General features: G+C 40.8%; 1 protein-coding gene and 1 long non-coding RNA gene across 3 annotated transcripts; one reads left to right on the forward strand and one right to left on the reverse strand.

Annotated features, from left to right (window-relative positions):
• LOC110434102 lies at positions 1-3,923 on the reverse strand. Of its 2 annotated transcripts, none has more exons than XR_002451576.1 (3): positions 3,166-3,923; positions 779-2,122; positions 1-346 (listed from the first exon to the last, which is right to left on the reverse strand). It is a non-coding gene; the product is annotated as an uncharacterized LOC110434102 (long non-coding RNA). The 2 variants fall into 2 exon arrangements; XR_002451575.1 differs by lacking the exon at positions 1-346 and having other exon boundaries at positions 1,015-1,807; positions 1,907-2,122; positions 3,166-3,913.
• LOC8084813 (GTP-binding nuclear protein Ran-1) lies at positions 8,868-11,816 on the forward strand. The gene is made up of 8 exons (XM_002455895.2): positions 8,868-9,028; positions 9,119-9,188; positions 9,829-9,885; positions 9,990-10,107; positions 10,928-11,017; positions 11,106-11,285; positions 11,374-11,451; positions 11,529-11,816. The coding sequence occupies exons 1-8, from the start codon at positions 9,026-9,028 to the stop codon at positions 11,593-11,595; spliced, it is 663 nt and encodes a 220-aa protein (XP_002455940.1). The 5' UTR covers positions 8,868-9,025; the 3' UTR covers positions 11,596-11,816.

The raw sequence follows: 16,984 nt of genomic DNA on the forward strand, positions 1-16,984 counted from the left end.
TTCAAACGAAGTATTCTATTAAACTTTATGGGGGTACTTTTGTTGTATAGTATCATACACATGTGTGTGTTCAAATAAAAATGTAGCATCACTTGCCCGATTCCATGAGATGATACTAATTGTACAACAGATTCAATGAACACTCTAAACATGTTCGGCTACATGAAACCAAACATAGCCCGTCTAATAATTATTACCTTAAAAAGTATACAGCTAATTACATGTATTTTAAGATGACTTGCAATTACAATTATAATATAACTACTGGTTATGATATACTAATAATCTTTTCTATAACAGGAGAGAAACGCTTCATCCATGATTAGCTAGTCGTGGCACCAGCAGGCTGCAGTAAATTGGAATAAGAAACTTTTTCTTTGATACCCGCATTGTCATCCAGGAATTGTATCATGTGTCCTTTGCTTTATTGCAAGTAACAAAATAAATTGATTCAAATCTAGCTAAATTGTTATGAATAAAAATAGGTGAAAAACCATGTTCGGAACTGAAGTAAATTCAGTGTAAAAAAATTGGATAGGCTGAGATGACATAGACATTGTTTGTCTGTGTTGCTGGACACCATGCCAATATGGTTGACAGTTAGTGGCTCTCAGGAGTAGTTGGATTGGATGCCACACAGTTCAATCATACCAAAATCCTAGCAAAACCGTATGCTAAAATAGAAGTGCATCCGACATGTGCATAATGCATGAAAATAGAAGATCATAAATCGACAAAATCAATCACAAGATCAAAAGAATTGGTGGAGTTCCCATACTTTGAATCCCGTAATAGATGCTCCTGGATGGTAGGATCGAAGCCACCTCCTGGATAATATGGGCTCTTGCATCACTTGCACATGTATGCTTCTACGGGTTTGCTAGGTCCATGGTACATCGTGGAGATATCAGTTATCAGCTACCATAAGCAAGCACCACTGCTTATGGTAGAAAGTCATGGTACTGTAGAGTTATTTACTCATCATCGCAGATTGACAAGAAAAGAAAATATGGATTAAGACTAATGTGTCGAACATATTTTGATTATATAATCTGCATTGGTGATGATATCATGAGAAATCTTAGTTTGTTTCGAAACACACAAAAAAGCTATCAAATCTATAGTTTGCTCCTAGCATGCCAGAATCAGAGTACAGTATTAGGGAAAAACCTATTTCCCACTCCATGGGGTGACCATTTAGGATTTGAAGCTACCACCATTATAATTTATATTTTCCAATTCATTCAGTAACCTTAACTTCTATCACACAACTAAGATATTAACTCATAAATATCCTACACCATAGGACGCACAAGCTCATCCAAGGCATCCCTGCACACTTGCCAATGCCTCATAACGAACTGCACAAAGTCGCCAATGAGACATGTCAGTGCCATTCCTGCGCTCACAGCTACAAATCTAGGCAGTATGCACATATGAGGAACATCACCTCACTGACTTATAAAGTATCGTTGAATCTGATATTGTAGGTTTTGCTTTTTAAAGTGCGACAAATTAGAAAGAAAAGCTGACAATTTAAAGATGCATGATTTCTGTATCAAAGTATCCTTCAACAGACTGACACTTTAGATGCGCTTACATCAAAAAGGGAGATAATTCATTAACACAGAGATGAAGAGGATCAAATCTAGTTATTGACAAAGCACAGAAGCAGGTCACTAAAAAGAGCACAACAACTCAAAACACTCTCTACAAGATTGGGAGAACACGTTACAAGATTAGGAGCAAGAGAGCGCTTACAGGAGGACCCTAGAGAGAAACCCGCCCATCATCTTGTTTGCCCACTCTGCACACGACCAGATCCGCCAAAGCGACGAACACAAATCAAAACACCATCACCGTACCAACACATTCCGAAAGGGAAGCCACAGAGAACCAAGTGTACCTTAGAGAAACCTTGCAAGAGAGGGATCTGGACAGGAGAGAAACGACCGTGGCGGTGGATGGACGGAACAGTCAGACGGAGCCGTACCTCTGGCATGCTAAGTAGGGCCTGTAGGGGAGGCGTTCAAGAATGGGCCGGTGCAAGGCGACTTTAGCGGAGGACGAGAATCAATGCCAGACCTTGACAAATCGACAGCCTATTAGCATGGTTCACTATCTGAAGAAAAAACAGCAAAAAACATCCATCAGATGGTGGAGGTATTGCAGTTAGCTATTTATTAAATGAAACCTCCATCTCTACTATCAAAACAAAAATGAAATTGAAAATACAAACAAATTCAAAGTGCAAAAAATATGTAGGTTGGAGATTGAATGGTACACATTTCTCTGATTCCACATATCTATGCACATATAAGTTAAACAGCTGAAAAAACTGATAATGAATTTAGAGTGGATAGATAACTCAGGACAAACAACAGTCTTAAAGGAAGCATATAATTTCAAGATGTGACTTGAGCAAATATAAATTCAGGAAGCAACCAGCATGATAGTGTGAATCATCCAATATCTCTTCTGTTCAGGTCAGATCAATAGATTGGAGATGACCTGAGCAGATGCTTTACATAATGAACTATCCATTTGCAACACATGTCATCAGTATTCCTAGTAAAGTTGAATAAATAAATATTTAAAATAATTCGTTCTCTATTGGACCATTTTAGTTCTACCACATTTGTATAAATCATGTTGATAGAGATGGTAATTTTTTCAAAAGCACGCTAACTTGCAAATCTTGCATCTTGATGACGGCAACATTAGTATATGACAGAAGTTTTTCTTCTGACAGCCATGGCCTCTGCTCAAGCATAACCTGCTTGACTGCAGTTCAATGTGTGTATGATATCAGAACAATGGGTAGAAGCACAAATAAATACCATGAGAACAAATCAGACATGGGAATATATTTTTCATGTATCAAGAAAATAAACATGATAAGACTGCACAATTAACTACCATTAGAGATTGTTACTCTAGTAACCGGTGTGTATTAAGATGCACAAACAAACAAAAAATTATGGACAAAAATTCAGAAAAGCATACATGTAGCTCTGTGTGTGAATGGGACAATTCGAACACATTGACCTTTCAATGAATCCTAAGGTACCCATATGTGAACGGGTAGTAAAAAAACTGCAATCTATGCGATTCAGGGAACCAAGTTGCAACTAAATATTAAATTACAATTTACAAGCGGCTTACCTATCCCTGAGCAGAATCCGTTGCTGCGCGTCGGCCCTGATTCGTCAACAGCAAGAGCCTTCACCGTTGCATCCCTTAGACCAGTGCACGTGATCTAGGTGGGGCGCAGATGATACAAGTGGGGCATTGGGGAAGGCGATCTGGAGACTTGACATGTGTGGGAGCGGATCTGGTTTGCAATGCGGAGGGTGAAGAACTGGGTCTGCTGGGGCTATTGTAGAGAAGGCCGGATCGTGGCGATTGGTCTGGATTGCAACATCGGGGTCTGGTCGAGCGTTACATCCGCCTCCACCCCGCTGACGCCGACGCCGGTCCTCGCCGTCCACCCCTGGAGCGGGACCTAGGGTTCCCGCCGAGGCTCGAGGTGGCCAGCCATGGTCCGCGTCCAGGCGGCGGCGTCAGGGTCTTTTAGTTGTAGAGGCCAACCCTGGTCTTCACTCCACAGTCCATGCACCCCCGAAAAAAGTAGTAGTGGAGTAGGGGTGTGCGCCCAGCCGCGGTGAGAAGGACCAAGCCGGGCGGCAGCGAGGACGGACGAGCGAGGCGCCTGGAGGCGGCGCTGTGTAGCAGAGTAGGCCCGCGTTCCTGTGGAAGGAGGCGTGATGGATGGCGGGCGGCGGGAAGGGCAAGGCGGGGGTAGGGCAAGGCGGCCAGGATGTGGAGTCATGCTGAGCACGGCAACACGCCGTCGGGGACGAGAGGAGGAAGAAGGTGTGCGAGGAGAGTGGATGTGGACGTTTTGGCTGGGGCGAGGGGAGGGGTGGAGGAGGCGTGTTTGGAAGAGATGATGGTGGCCCACATGTCGGCGCAAAAATGACCTTAGGATGATTGAAGCATCATGCGTCGGCTGGCTGGCTTCACCACGAGAAGGGTAGACGGGTCCGTTTCACGTTTTTAGGAGTAGAGATCTTTGTATTCATTTTTGTACATAGGTTCTATGTTAGCTCGATTACCGAAATTATTCTATTTATTGTTTCTGGAAATGAGAACCTAATTATTTATCTTCAGACTACATACATATTGACTCATGCCACCAAATATTAGTATAAATTATATATTATTTCTAAACTATTTTCCAAGATAAATCGAAATATGCATATGGCAGCATGTATAATAGAAGTATTTTTCATGTGAGTGAACGAGGTATGAGTGCGAGGCAATTCCATAATCCTCATTCCTATGATATGGTGGCAGCACTGCTGGTTCATAGTGTCCTAAGCTCTTGGCAGCGCGGGTACGACCTCTATCTCTATGCTATGCCTACATGGCGACTGGCGAGGGCACACATCGGTCATGAGGTTAGAGGCAACAATTAAGTGACGACTCATCATACACTAGCAAGGGAATACCCAAGACTCAAATTCTGGCTCCGCCACTTTGATTTACAAACAAATCACCAAAGGATAACTAACGTACTCCCTCGATATCAGAAATAAAAGACGTTTAGAACATGAGTGTGATTACCAAGATGTCATTAATTAGAGATTAGTTTTCCCTGTTTACCTCTATTAAATAGCACTGCGGGTGCATTATATGCATGAAACTAACTGTAAGTGCATCTAGCCCTTTAGTGAGTTTTGGTGAATTGAATGACAACACAATTAAGGGTCTAACAAGTTTGCTAAGTGTATCCAAGGGTCAACAAGAAAGCAAACTTGATGGTATTTCACACATTGTTCAAATGAAGACCAAAGTTGTGTGTTGATGTAAACTGAAGCTTGATTAATGTTAACGCTCATATCAAGAAGATATTCAAGCAAGAATCACAATATTGAAGAAACAATTTTTCAATGGATGCTTAACATGATGTGACTTGAGTATGGCTTGATTGAGTGAAGATAGCAAGGAAAAGGCTTCGAGGGACTAAGCGAAGGTGAAGGTCAAGCAATGGCTTGTAGACCGAGGTACCATGGCTAAGGTGAAGAAGAGAGTACTTGCATTGAGTCGAGGTACTAATTAAGCTATGAGGAGTCATATTGTGTTGAGGATCAAAATCTTTAATGGAAGTGACTTGAAGTCATGGATTGAACTCACATATGTTGAAATGATTCAAGTCACATGCTCAAGCTATATTTACTCAAAGAAGATGAGACAAAGTTAATTGCATCCTTGATGAAGTGATATTGAGAAGAAGTGGCATATGAAGACATTGAAGACTCAAGTGGTTAAATTGGTTATATACTTTTGACCTTGAGTTTAGGATTTGCCGCACTATAAAGAGGGATGCAAATTTAGTTGGTTTGAGGAAGATAGAGTGCTCAAGTATTAAAACTAATCAAAAGAGAGACACTCTAACACTTGCACGCACAAACATCTAGAAAATTTCTTCTCTGCCAGGGTGACCCGGTAGTACCAACCTTCAGGGCCGGTGGTACCGGCAGTGCCAGCCCTTTCTCCTGAGTTTTGCGAGAAAATGAACTACCGGTAGTACCGGGCTCGGGCCGGTGGTACCGGCCAGCACCAGTAGTACCGGTGTGAAACGCCGGTAGTACCGGCAGGCCAAATCTGCGCTGACTTTGGTTGCGGAGATTTGAACTGCCGGTGGTACCGGCCTTCCACCGGTGGTACCGGCAATGGTCGGTAGTACCGACAAAAGCCCGGTGGTACCGGTAGGCTTATTTCTCGCAAATCATAGAGACTTCTTACCGTTAGATCTGAGGTAGCCGGTGGTACCGGTGGTTGCCCCGGTAGTACCGGCAGTTGTTCTGAACACCTGTATAAATAGCTTTCCCCTCATTCTAACCGTTGGCTCACTCTTCCACTCGACCAAACCTTCAGCCAAGGCACCTCTCTAGCTCCCAAAAGCCCCTCTCGTGTATCCCCTTTGCTCCTAACTTCAAATCTTGTAAGGGATTGAGTGAGAGAAGGATTCTTGGTGAGAGAAACATCAAAGCAAAGCTTGAGCACTTGATTTCTTCGTCAAGTCGGTTGGATTTGTGTTTGTTACTCTTGGAGCAAGGCTCCTAGCCGGCTAGGCGTTGCCCGTGGAGCTTCCTGCTCATGTGGTAGCCTCGGGAGGTTTGTAATCACTCAAATCACCTAGTGAAATCACCCCTCATCTCAAGGGATTGCTCTCTTGACTTGAGAACGAGGATAGGGTTGAAAGAGACCCGAAAAGCCTGTGTGGCTTCCTCAACAACGTGGACATAGGCAAGCCTTGGTGGCGAGCTGAACCACGGGATAAATATCTTGTCTTGCTGTGGAGGTAGCTTCGACTACCCTTGTTCTTGTGTTCTTTGTGTTCTTCCTATCTACCCCGTTCATAGGTGAACAAGGGCCGATCTAAGTTTTGGAGAAGAACCAAGCCAAGAGAACTTCAACATCATCCTCTACTACATCTAGGAGAGTGGGGTAACTCTCAGATCTGGAATAGAAACTCAAAATACTCTGATTTCGTAGCTCTCTTAGGGCGTCGGTAGTACCAACAGTTGCGTCGGTAGTACTGACTGTCTTACACCAGTAGTACCGGCCCAAACTGTCGGTGGTACCGGCAGGCATTTAACTTCCACAACTTGAGTTTTGAGTTTCAGGTTTTTTAGATACGCCTATTCACTCCCCCTCTAGGCGACATCAAGATCCTTACACTAACATAGTCCAACTAGCTAGCGCAGTATAGTAAAGGTCTTGAGGTACTAGGTTTAACCCCTGGCAACCACAATTTTTATTGTTGGCTGCGGCTCAGGAACCCATGAGCCAAGGACAACGGCGTCCAAAAGCCAGCTAAAACAAGTGGACGTTCTTCTTTTTAATAATTGAATTCAAACACACAACGTCTTTTATTTTTGATATGGAGGGAGTACTTACGTGACGACGAACCGGTTAGTTTTTAGCTAAACTAACAAATAAATCGTCTAAGTTGAGCTGCCGTATTTGATCTCGAACACGGTATAGTGAGTCCACGAAAAATTGGAGGTGATAAAAATTTTACCTCTTTATTATTAAGGGTATATCATATATATTGATATAGATACTTACTTTTTATGACGGATCGAGAGAGGACTTGGATTTTGAATTGGACAACCATCGCATGAGTTATGACTTATGACAAACATTGCGTGCAAGCTAAGCGGTTTCAGTTTTGCGGAAAAAATAACTTGGGCCTTGTTTAGTTCCCAAAAATTTTGCAAAATTTTTCAGATTTCCCATCACATCGAATCTTTAGTCGTATGCATGGAGTATTAAATATAGATGAAAATAAAAACTAATTGCATAGTTTGGCCGGAATTGACGAGACGAATCTTTTGAGCCTAGTTAGTCTATAATTGGACAATATTTGTCAAATACAAACGAAAGTGCTACTATTCATATTTTGCAAAAAAATTTGGAAGTAAACAAGGCCGGATTAGGAAAGTAATATATATCTATACCTATCTATAAAGAGAGAAAATTTCAGTCTGCTCTCCAAATCTGTCTGCCAATATATCCGTCTCCGGGTCGCTTGAAACCTGGTGGACATGAAAAATAAGAATAATTTTTTTTTGTGTTCTGTCCGCCATGTCCGTTATCTTTACAATAGCTTATGCCATCGTATCCAGTCCGTATAGTGTCCATATAGGACTATGCCATCGTATCCAATCCAAATAGAAATCTATATACCAAATCAAGACCATCATATATATTTGAGATCAAGACTAAATACATAGCAATTCGGAGCGATCAACCATGTAGCCACTATATATACTCTAGATCAAGAACAAATACATAGCAAAACGAGGCCACCAACTATATAGCCAAAGAAATTTAAGCACAAACGACCAGGGCCCCACTCGCTGTTTGCCGCAGCACAAGTCCTGTGACGTTGCTACGTACGTCCTCAGGCTGCTGAACCAGATTGCCTCCTCAAAGTGGACCCCACTGCCCAACGAGACCATGTGAGGGCAGCCCACACTAGGCCCCTCGCGAGCCGTCCGGAACGCATCCTCACCAACTGCCGCCAGAGCCATGGCCCATGTGAGCTCCGCCGCCGTTACTCGAGCGTGGACCGCATGAGATCCGTCGCCGCCAGAGGTATCCCGGGCGCCTCGCGATCCGCATGGGACTGCGTGAAGAAGCTAGCCAGCTATACCCACTCTTCTGACATCTGGTCCTCTCCCATCTCCGGTGAGCAGTGGCTGAGGCAAGGAGCTATGGCTGCTTGAGTGTTGGTGCTAGCTGCTGGAAATTTGGGAGTGACGGCTGGGACTGGGAATAAAACAAAGCTAGGGTTACAAGTTGTATATATATGTACACAGACAATTGGGCCTTCAATCTGGCCGTGGGTCTTATATGCCTTTCACATTTGGTGCCGTGCTGCCTTCTGGCTCGCAAGCGAAGGCCAACAAGCACGCGCTACGCTTTGACCGCTCCAGCTCTATGAAAATCCACCGGTGATATATATAATATTAAATACTAAAGTATGGAGTGTTTTTGTCAATCTGTCATTCTCTTTCACGTCTCATGACTTAAAGTAGCACGTCTATACATAATGTGAAGTCCCAAAGACAAATTTCAACAACGTGCATCCATGAGCTATAATGAATTTCATTCTAAGACGAACTGAAATGCACGATGGAATCAGTAAATAATTTAATCCTGAAAGTAAAAGTTATTTAATGATCGTGCAAATAATCTTATATCCCGTTGCAATGTACGGGCATATTCGCTAGTCAAAATAAAATAACAAATAGAAAACGTAGCGTGTAAATGAAGCGGATACAAAAAATAGTGGAATCCCGAACTCTTTGAGGAGGGTTTACCGTCGCCCCTAAAACCCTCCATCGATCCAATCTATTATCCCTTCCATCTCGCCGCCTCGACTTGGAATTAGAAACCGACCTATACCTACGCCTCGTCTCCGCATCCCACGCGGAAGAAACTACCAATGGTGATCACGTGCTCCGCCGCCGCCGCCGCCGTATGGTTGCGATTTCCGATCTCCTTGCTCATATTCTGCTTCGTTGTATATTTTTTTCAGGCTCTCCCCAATCAGCAGACGGTGAACTACCCCAGCTTCAAACTCGTCATTGTAGGCGACGGTGGCACCGGTAAATCGCTGATCGAGTCGCACGATCTCTTTCTGAATGATGAAGTGATTTTTTTGTTAGTTTCAAGATTCTCTCCCGATTGGGCCATGTTCGTTTGATCCCAGGATCAAAGGGAATTCAAGAGGTTTGAAGGGGATTGAGGGGGATTTTGACTTGTAGTGGATTTAATCCCTCTCAATCCCCTCCAACCCCTTTCTTCTTCATATCAAACGAACAAGCCCTTAGTGGGTTTCTGGTAATTTTGAGTTAACTAGTTTACAATCGAGGGTTAGACATTGTTTTTTACTGCCAATGCGCGGGGAACAATAGGATAACTGTAAGTTTCTGCGCGGGGACAGTCGGGCAATTGTTTGTGAAGCTTTGGAATTGAGATTGCTGGGCTCCGCCCAATACATTTAGGCCACATTTGGATCTGATTGCGATTATGAGGATCCAGTATCGTATAGATATATAGATTTTTTTGTCAGATTCTTGTAATCTGCTTGGATCCAAACGTGGCCTTATTTTAGTTAGATTTACAGACTTGACAATTATGATAGATATCTTGTTTGGTTTCCTGTGTGGTTGTCTCTCTTCTGTTTACCCATCTGGTTTGTCGATTTCCATTATATATAGAAACATCCATCTTCGTGTATTGTAGGCAAGACCACCTTCGTGAAGAGGCATCTGACTGGAGAGTTTGAAAAGAAGTATGAACGTGAGTATCTATCTTCTTTTAGAGTGGATTATATATGTAGTTATATTTGATTGATCCTATGGTAGTTTGTTGTGGTGCTGTAACTAATTTGATTGTTGCTGCAGCCACCATTGGTGTTGAGGTCCATCCCTTGGATTTCCACACCAACTGCGGGATGATCCGCTTCTACTGTTGGGACACTGCAGGCCAGGAGAAGTTTGGTGGGCTCAGGGATGGATACTAGTAAGTATTTAAGAGCAGCGTCGATCAGAACTTATTGACACAAAAATATGAAATGATTGTTGTTGGTTTATCTTTATTTTACATGTAATTCTATGTGCTGTTACATGTTAGTAAAATAGTGTAATCTGGATGAAGTGGGTTCTCATGGTTACATGTGCTAAATAAATGGCATACTAGACCATTATGTAATTTTAAAATCTGACAGATTTTTATTTATATACATTGCATTGCAAGGCTTGATTTTTAAAATCTTTATTATACTACCTATTGATGCTTCCAAATTTCATATTAAAATCATGGAATTGTATTAAGAGTGATTCAGTAATTATGTTTTTTAGTTTGTTTTGACAACCTGTGGTATTTTTGAACTTTTGTTTAATTCAACTTTGTGTGCTTTTAATTACTTCCTACTATATAGGTCCTTGTTTTGTCAGATTCTATTTGCTCATGGTTCTGTTTCAATGGTACATTATACTTATTGGTTGGAGATATTTAAATTTAATTTGAAGTTTTGTGCTTGCTTATTTCTTTGTAGCTTTGCCATAATATAACTTGTGAATTGTTGTATACGAGCACTCGAACCTGTGCCCTGATATCTGCGTTTCTGAAAGCATGGATATGAGCACAAATGCTTTGAGGATTTTGACATGCTTCTCCTTATTTATCTTTTACTTTTCCATTAACGACCATACATATCTTTGATTTTTGACATATCTTGTTACTTGAGATCCTCTTGTTAACATTTGTCTGACTTATTTATATATTGTTGTATTATGTTGCTTTAGGCAACTATATAACTGTAATTTTATATCGTCTGCAGCATCCATGGCCAGTGTGGTATCATTATGTTTGATGTTACTTCACGGCTAACATACAAGAATGTTCCAACTTGGCACCGTGATTTATGCAGGTATACAAAGAACTGGACTTAATTAACAAATGGTTTGGACATCTAAGAAAATGGTTACATACTAAAAAACCAAGCATTCTTGATGCAGGGTCTGTGAAAACATCCCAATTGTGCTTTGTGGGAATAAGGTTGACGTGAAGAACAGGCAGGTAAAAGCTAAGCAGGTGACATTTCACAGGAAAAAAAGCCTGCAGTACTATGAGGTCTCAGCTAAGAGCAACTACAACTTTGAGAAACCTTTCTTGTACCTTGCCAGGAAGCTTGCTGGGTGAGTCTCAGTTAGTACCCCTGTTGTTTTTCAGCAATATATTTTATTGGACTAGGGCCAAACCATCGTATTTTTGTTGTTGTGTCAGTGATTGCAATCTTCGCTTTGTTGAAAGCCCTGCTCTCGCTCCTCCTGATGTCACAATTGACATGGCCGCCCAGCAGCAGTAAGTGTTCTACCATGGAAACCGTAATTTCTCGCCACCTCTTGTTGCTGAATCTTCATACTGCTTGGCTTTTTCAGGCATGAAGCCGAGCTGGCAGCTGCTGCAGCCCAACCATTGCCAGATGACGATGACGACCTGATCTAGTAGATGTTGCATTACGCTGCTTTATTTACATGTCGTCGCCCAATGAGTCTTGTTCTTAGATCTTGTGTCCTAAACTTTGGGAGGATGGAATTTTTGTAAGTATGCATGCTATTGAGACTAGTTAGGTTCCAGTAGATGGTGATGAACTTGCGTCATTGCAATGCTTATTTGCTTTGATTGCCAAATAAAATGCCTGTTTCCCCTAATTTTGATGTTTTCAATCGCCCATGTTTGTACATTGTTTTGGCTCTGGAATTTAGTTTGGTTGACTCACCCATAAAGTCACCCTGAGAAGCACGTTTGGGCCAGGCATCAACGCCTCGAACGCCTGTTGTTGCATTGGATGCTGCTGCTGCCTGACAGAGGTCCCAATCAAGGCCAGCGTCCGATTCAAACACCCCAAAGTCAGTATTCGTTGCCCATAAAACATGCATACTAGTTGAGCTCACCACACAGGATAGGTCAATAATGGTCAATCGCTTGAGCTATGTGCAACTTAGGAACTCAGGATTGTATCATTGTACTATGTGTTCATTGCAGCGTGGGATCATTGCCTTCATACATATCCTAAGACTAAGAGGGTGTGTGGGCCTTTGCAATGTAATGAAATAAAAAAAGTCTTGTCTGGTTTTGCTTTGGGTTGGAGAACATACCATGAGAACTCATCTAAGATCCTTTGCAATGTAATGAAAGCTTGTCAAAATGAGCAATCATCATGTACCTTAACTTCAACCAAAATCAGGGAAAAGTATACCGGTTTTGCAAGAAATCAGAAACTGCTAATTGGACCAAGCAAGATGTAACAGCAAAATGGATCAAGCAAGATATAACAATGATTGGATTACGCAAAGATGAAATATATGTCAAGACTTATCCAATTATAACAGTGCTAGACTAGACTAATTAAGATATATAACCCTCTGATGGTTCCATACTTCCATAGGTGTGGCGATCAACACTAGCAATTAGACAACGCTAGAGCTTTTGGTAAAAATGTTTTGCAAAGTTGTAAGGTTGTGTCAAGATTTAAGAACTTAAAAACAAAGTTTTAGGACTCTAAACAGTTTCAAATAAAAAAACTTATCAACTACAAACTTGTAGGTTGCGCCCAGATATACAATTTTGGTGTGAAATTTGTTTTCTATGAAAAAAATTGTGAATTATTTTTTTATGCGATTGTTTGTAGAGGCTGTCCTAAGTGCCACCTTTGTAAATCAATTTTCGCCTCTTTTGTGAGATGTCATGGTCAACAGAGGTGAGTGTTTGTATGAGATCCACTTGATTATTTACCTTCTATCTCCTAAGATCTTTTCTTTGTGGAGGTATTTCTAGTTCTGTATATACACTGAACCTTTTCAAGTGTGACGGAGCAGTTCTCAAGAAATTATTGTCATCACTTAAGATTCAAGAATATACTATGTGGTAATGTGTGGACACCAATCACTCACATTTCTATATGTGAGACCGACTACTTGATGCATTGCATTCGGTTTCTTGAGGTTCATAATTTGTTCCTGACACAAGATCGAAAAGGACCTGTCTTCAAAATACCTGACAAATGTTCACGTGGACTGAATGGCTGCTCTTTCTCTGCACTGCACCCGCGCATGCAAAGACATTATCCTCACGTGAAATATTATTTCTAGCCAACTTAATTTCTCTTCTCCTGTAAGAGTTTTGTTAGCAACTCTCTTCAACTGGTTCACAGAGTCACTCGATTTAGACATAAATCACAGTACACGATCACAGGGGACAAGGAGGTCTGAAGTTTAGCAACCAAATTTTTTTTTAATGTCAGGGGGGGGGGGGGGGGAGTTCCCCATCTGTATTATATTTGGCCCTTTTCAGCAAGCAATTGGGGATAAGGATGTAAAGAAGAACACCTAGAAGGATCTAGAAGTACAACAGAGCAGGAGCTCGAGGTAGAAGAAGAAGAATAGAGGTGTCCACGAAGATGAACAGTAGACTCAGGAAGGCAGAGGTTCTCTGATAATTGTTCGATGCCATATAGTATCTTCCACTAGTCGATCCCCTTATGTACCACTGTCCTGTTGTCCCTGACACTTTGGCCCAGCTTTACACATACACATGTATGACAAGTTCTTGATCCATAATTAGAATCAGGAGACCATGGTTCATGGAGACGGAACACACCGACCGCCGCTTTCCTTTTTTGGTCTCATCATCCGGAGAGTGAGTAAGGTTGTATACCTTCAAGGGCATGTGTCCTCAGAACCGTTGGACTCACACTGGATGCACAACAAGAGATGTGAGGGCACATGTCGTCAAGGATAGAAAAACTGCGTTATCATCTCAGGCCTTGTTTAGTTATTTTGTGAAAACTTTTCAGACTACTGTAGCACTTTCGTTTGTATATGATAATTATTGTCTAATTATAAACTAACTAGGCTCAAAAGGGGGCTGGGTGGGCTCCAACCCTCTCTATGAATATGATTTATTCATTACATTAGTGTTAATTAGTCATAAATCCTTATTAATCTCTAGTTGTAACCTTAAATGTTCACTATTTAGCTCTCTCTTTATCCTCATTCTGGATCCGCCACTGCAAGCATACATATATATATATATACTCGTATAATACTCCGATTAATTTGGCACCTTGCATCAGCGCTTTTTTTTTTCTCTAAAACTTACTCCTAGCTACTGTACTACGGTACTATGCCCTGCTGGCTGCACGGCAAGGTAGCTGACAGTGCATCACAACAAATTTAGCAATACATCCCATATATCCATGACTTGTACATCGTTATTTAGTGTTCGAATCAACGGTTAAGATCACTTCTTTAGATGGATGGACTTGCAAGCACAAAGACCCAAGTCTCATTTGCCTTAGCTACTACTCTTAGGCCCTGTTTAAATTGGAGACGAAAATTGTTTGGATGTCACATCGGATGTGTCGAAAGGATGTCGGGAGGGGTTTTTAGAAACTAATAAAAAACAAATTAGATAGCTCGTCAGGAAACTGCAAGACAAATCTATTAAGTATAATTAATCTGTCATTATCACATGTGGGTTACTGTAGCACTTAAGGCTAATCATGGAGTAACTAGACTTAAAAGATTCGTCTCACGATTTCCAACTAAACTGTGTAATTAATTTATTTTTTATATATATTTAATGTTCCATGCATATGTCCAAAGATTCGATGGGATGAATGAAAAAATTTTGAGTGGGAAACTAAATAGGGCTTTAGTTGGTTTGAGTAGACATCAGATTTGAGAGGGATTTTTTTTCCTTTCTGGAAGCAGCGTAATTCAAGAACTTTCAGGGAAAGGACAAGTCGCCGCAAGCGCTGTTCTGGGAAATCACTGACGAGTGCTCCATGTGGAGATCGGCGGGTGCGGTAGTCTTAGGCTTGTTTAGTTCACCCTGAAATTCAAAAAGTTTTCAAGATTTCCCGTCACATCGAATCTTGTGGTACATGCATGAAACATTAAATATAAGCGAAAATAAAAATTAATTACACAGTGTAACTGTAAATCACGAGACGGATCTTTTAATCCTAGTTAGTTCATAATTAGATAATATTTGTCACAAACAAACGAAAGTGCTACGGTACCGAAAACTTTTCACTTTTCGGAACTAAACAAGGCCTTAAGCCCCTTAATGTTGTCCCAGCACTTAGTGAGTAATTACCTTTTGGAACTTCTAACCCTCCAGGACTCCACAGCAGTCTGTGAGAGGCAGCGCTTCTCGCGCTTGTATGTGGGCACTCACAATGCAAGACTCTATCACAGAGTCCTAGACACTTTATTACATATTATTTATGGTATTTTGCTGATGTGGCAACATATTTATTGAAGAAAGAGGTAGAAAAAATAAGACTCCAAGTCTTATTTAGACTCCAAGTCCCCATTGTTCGAGGTAATAAATAACTTTAGACTCTATGATAGAGTCTGCATTGTGAGTGCCCTAACTCCCATTTCTTATTAATATTAATCCAGGCAACCAGATCTTTCGAAAAAAAAGATGGATTATTGTTTTTCGCATTTTAGGTTAGTGCAGTTTCAGCACAAAACAATGGTGATATATAGATGATCAGTTTAGGTGTGAAACGTTGTCCAAGGTTCAGATCAATAGTCCGTCTAAATTATTTTTTAAAAAAATAAAGGATAGTTTATATTTGGCTTCATCTATTAACAGATAGAATCAGACCAATTATTACAAAATTTACCTATAGGCCAACACAGAGACTAACGAAAGCTCGAAAATTAAAACCAAAACAGCCAGAAGAAGACAACGGAAAAGCGAGCTGACTAAGAAGAAGCAATAAATCTAATTGACAGCCACCTATTAGAACCAAAGAATTGTAAAGCTGACGTCTCAAGATACTGCCTAGCTAAAACTAGCTCATTTTGTATAGCTTCTATTCTCATATAGGGTCCACCTTAAACATAAATCCACCCAAAATCATTTTCTCTGAATAGGTTCCCCTAAATATCAATCCCTTATTTTTAAGCTTTACCTATTTTTAAACATACTTAGGCATGTGTTTCTCTAATCTCTATTGAGCTAGCCTTTGCTTTTTCTATCTACTCTTTTCATTTTAAATTATAAGTCATTTTGGCTTTACTAGTCACATAGCTTTTATTCTGTATCTAGATATATATATAGAGTAATATCTAGGTGCATAAAAAAAGTTATGTATCTAGAAAAAACAAAATAACTTATAATTTAAAATAGTGAGAGTAATAATTAAGATATCGACTGCCACTTGTATGCATGTCTTCCACCTCAGTGCATCCAACCACTATAGGGGTGATTAGAAGTAGGATGTTCCTAGTAGTTAGGTGGCTTACCAACAACAGGACTGGTAGAGAAAGCAATGTGCTCTTCTCATATGCCAGAGTAGGAAAACTCGAAGCTTGTTAGCTCGCTAAGGCTAGACGAAAAACTAGAAGCTTGTTAGCTCGCTCGGCTCGTGGCTGGTTTGGAGCCGAGATTTTAGCTCATTAGCTATAACAAGCCAATTCAAGCCAACTCAGAGCCGCTCACGAGCCAAACGAGCTACAGTTTCAAGAAAAAAAAAAGTTATCATAGCTTATATTAGTTTTGTATTACTTCATGTATTATACTTTACAAATAGTTGATATGTTAGCTCATATAAATATTTTGTTTAACTTAAGACTATTGGATATATATTTTTTTTTGACAAGAAACCATTGGATATATTATTCTTGTATTATTATGATTAAGCTTTAGATAAATACAAATATTATATTTTGTGTACTTTTTATACATGGCTCGCGAGCTTAATGAGCCGAGCCGAGCCAAGCTGGCTTTCTGGCCCGTTAAGATAATGAGCGCTCGTTATCTAGCCTTATGCCCAGCTACATAGGTGGTAGGTTGCAGCATTGCTCTTAGCTTG

Source organism: Sorghum bicolor, chromosome 3 (genome assembly GCF_000003195.3).
Source record: "Sorghum bicolor cultivar BTx623 chromosome 3, Sorghum_bicolor_NCBIv3, whole genome shotgun sequence".
NCBI classification, from domain to species: Eukaryota; Viridiplantae; Streptophyta; class Magnoliopsida; order Poales; family Poaceae; genus Sorghum; species Sorghum bicolor.

What these genes read in the sequence shown, in the direction of transcription:
- LOC8084813 (XM_002455895.2), top strand. An exon ending in TGGCACCGTGATTTATGCAG is followed by an intron (nt 11,018 to 11,105) that starts GTATACAAAGAA and finishes TTCTTGATGCAG; the next exon opens with GGTCTGTGAAAACATCCCAA. An exon ending in GACATGGCCGCCCAGCAGCA is followed by an intron (nt 11,452 to 11,528) that starts GTAAGTGTTCTA and finishes TGGCTTTTTCAG; the next exon opens with GCATGAAGCCGAGCTGGCAG.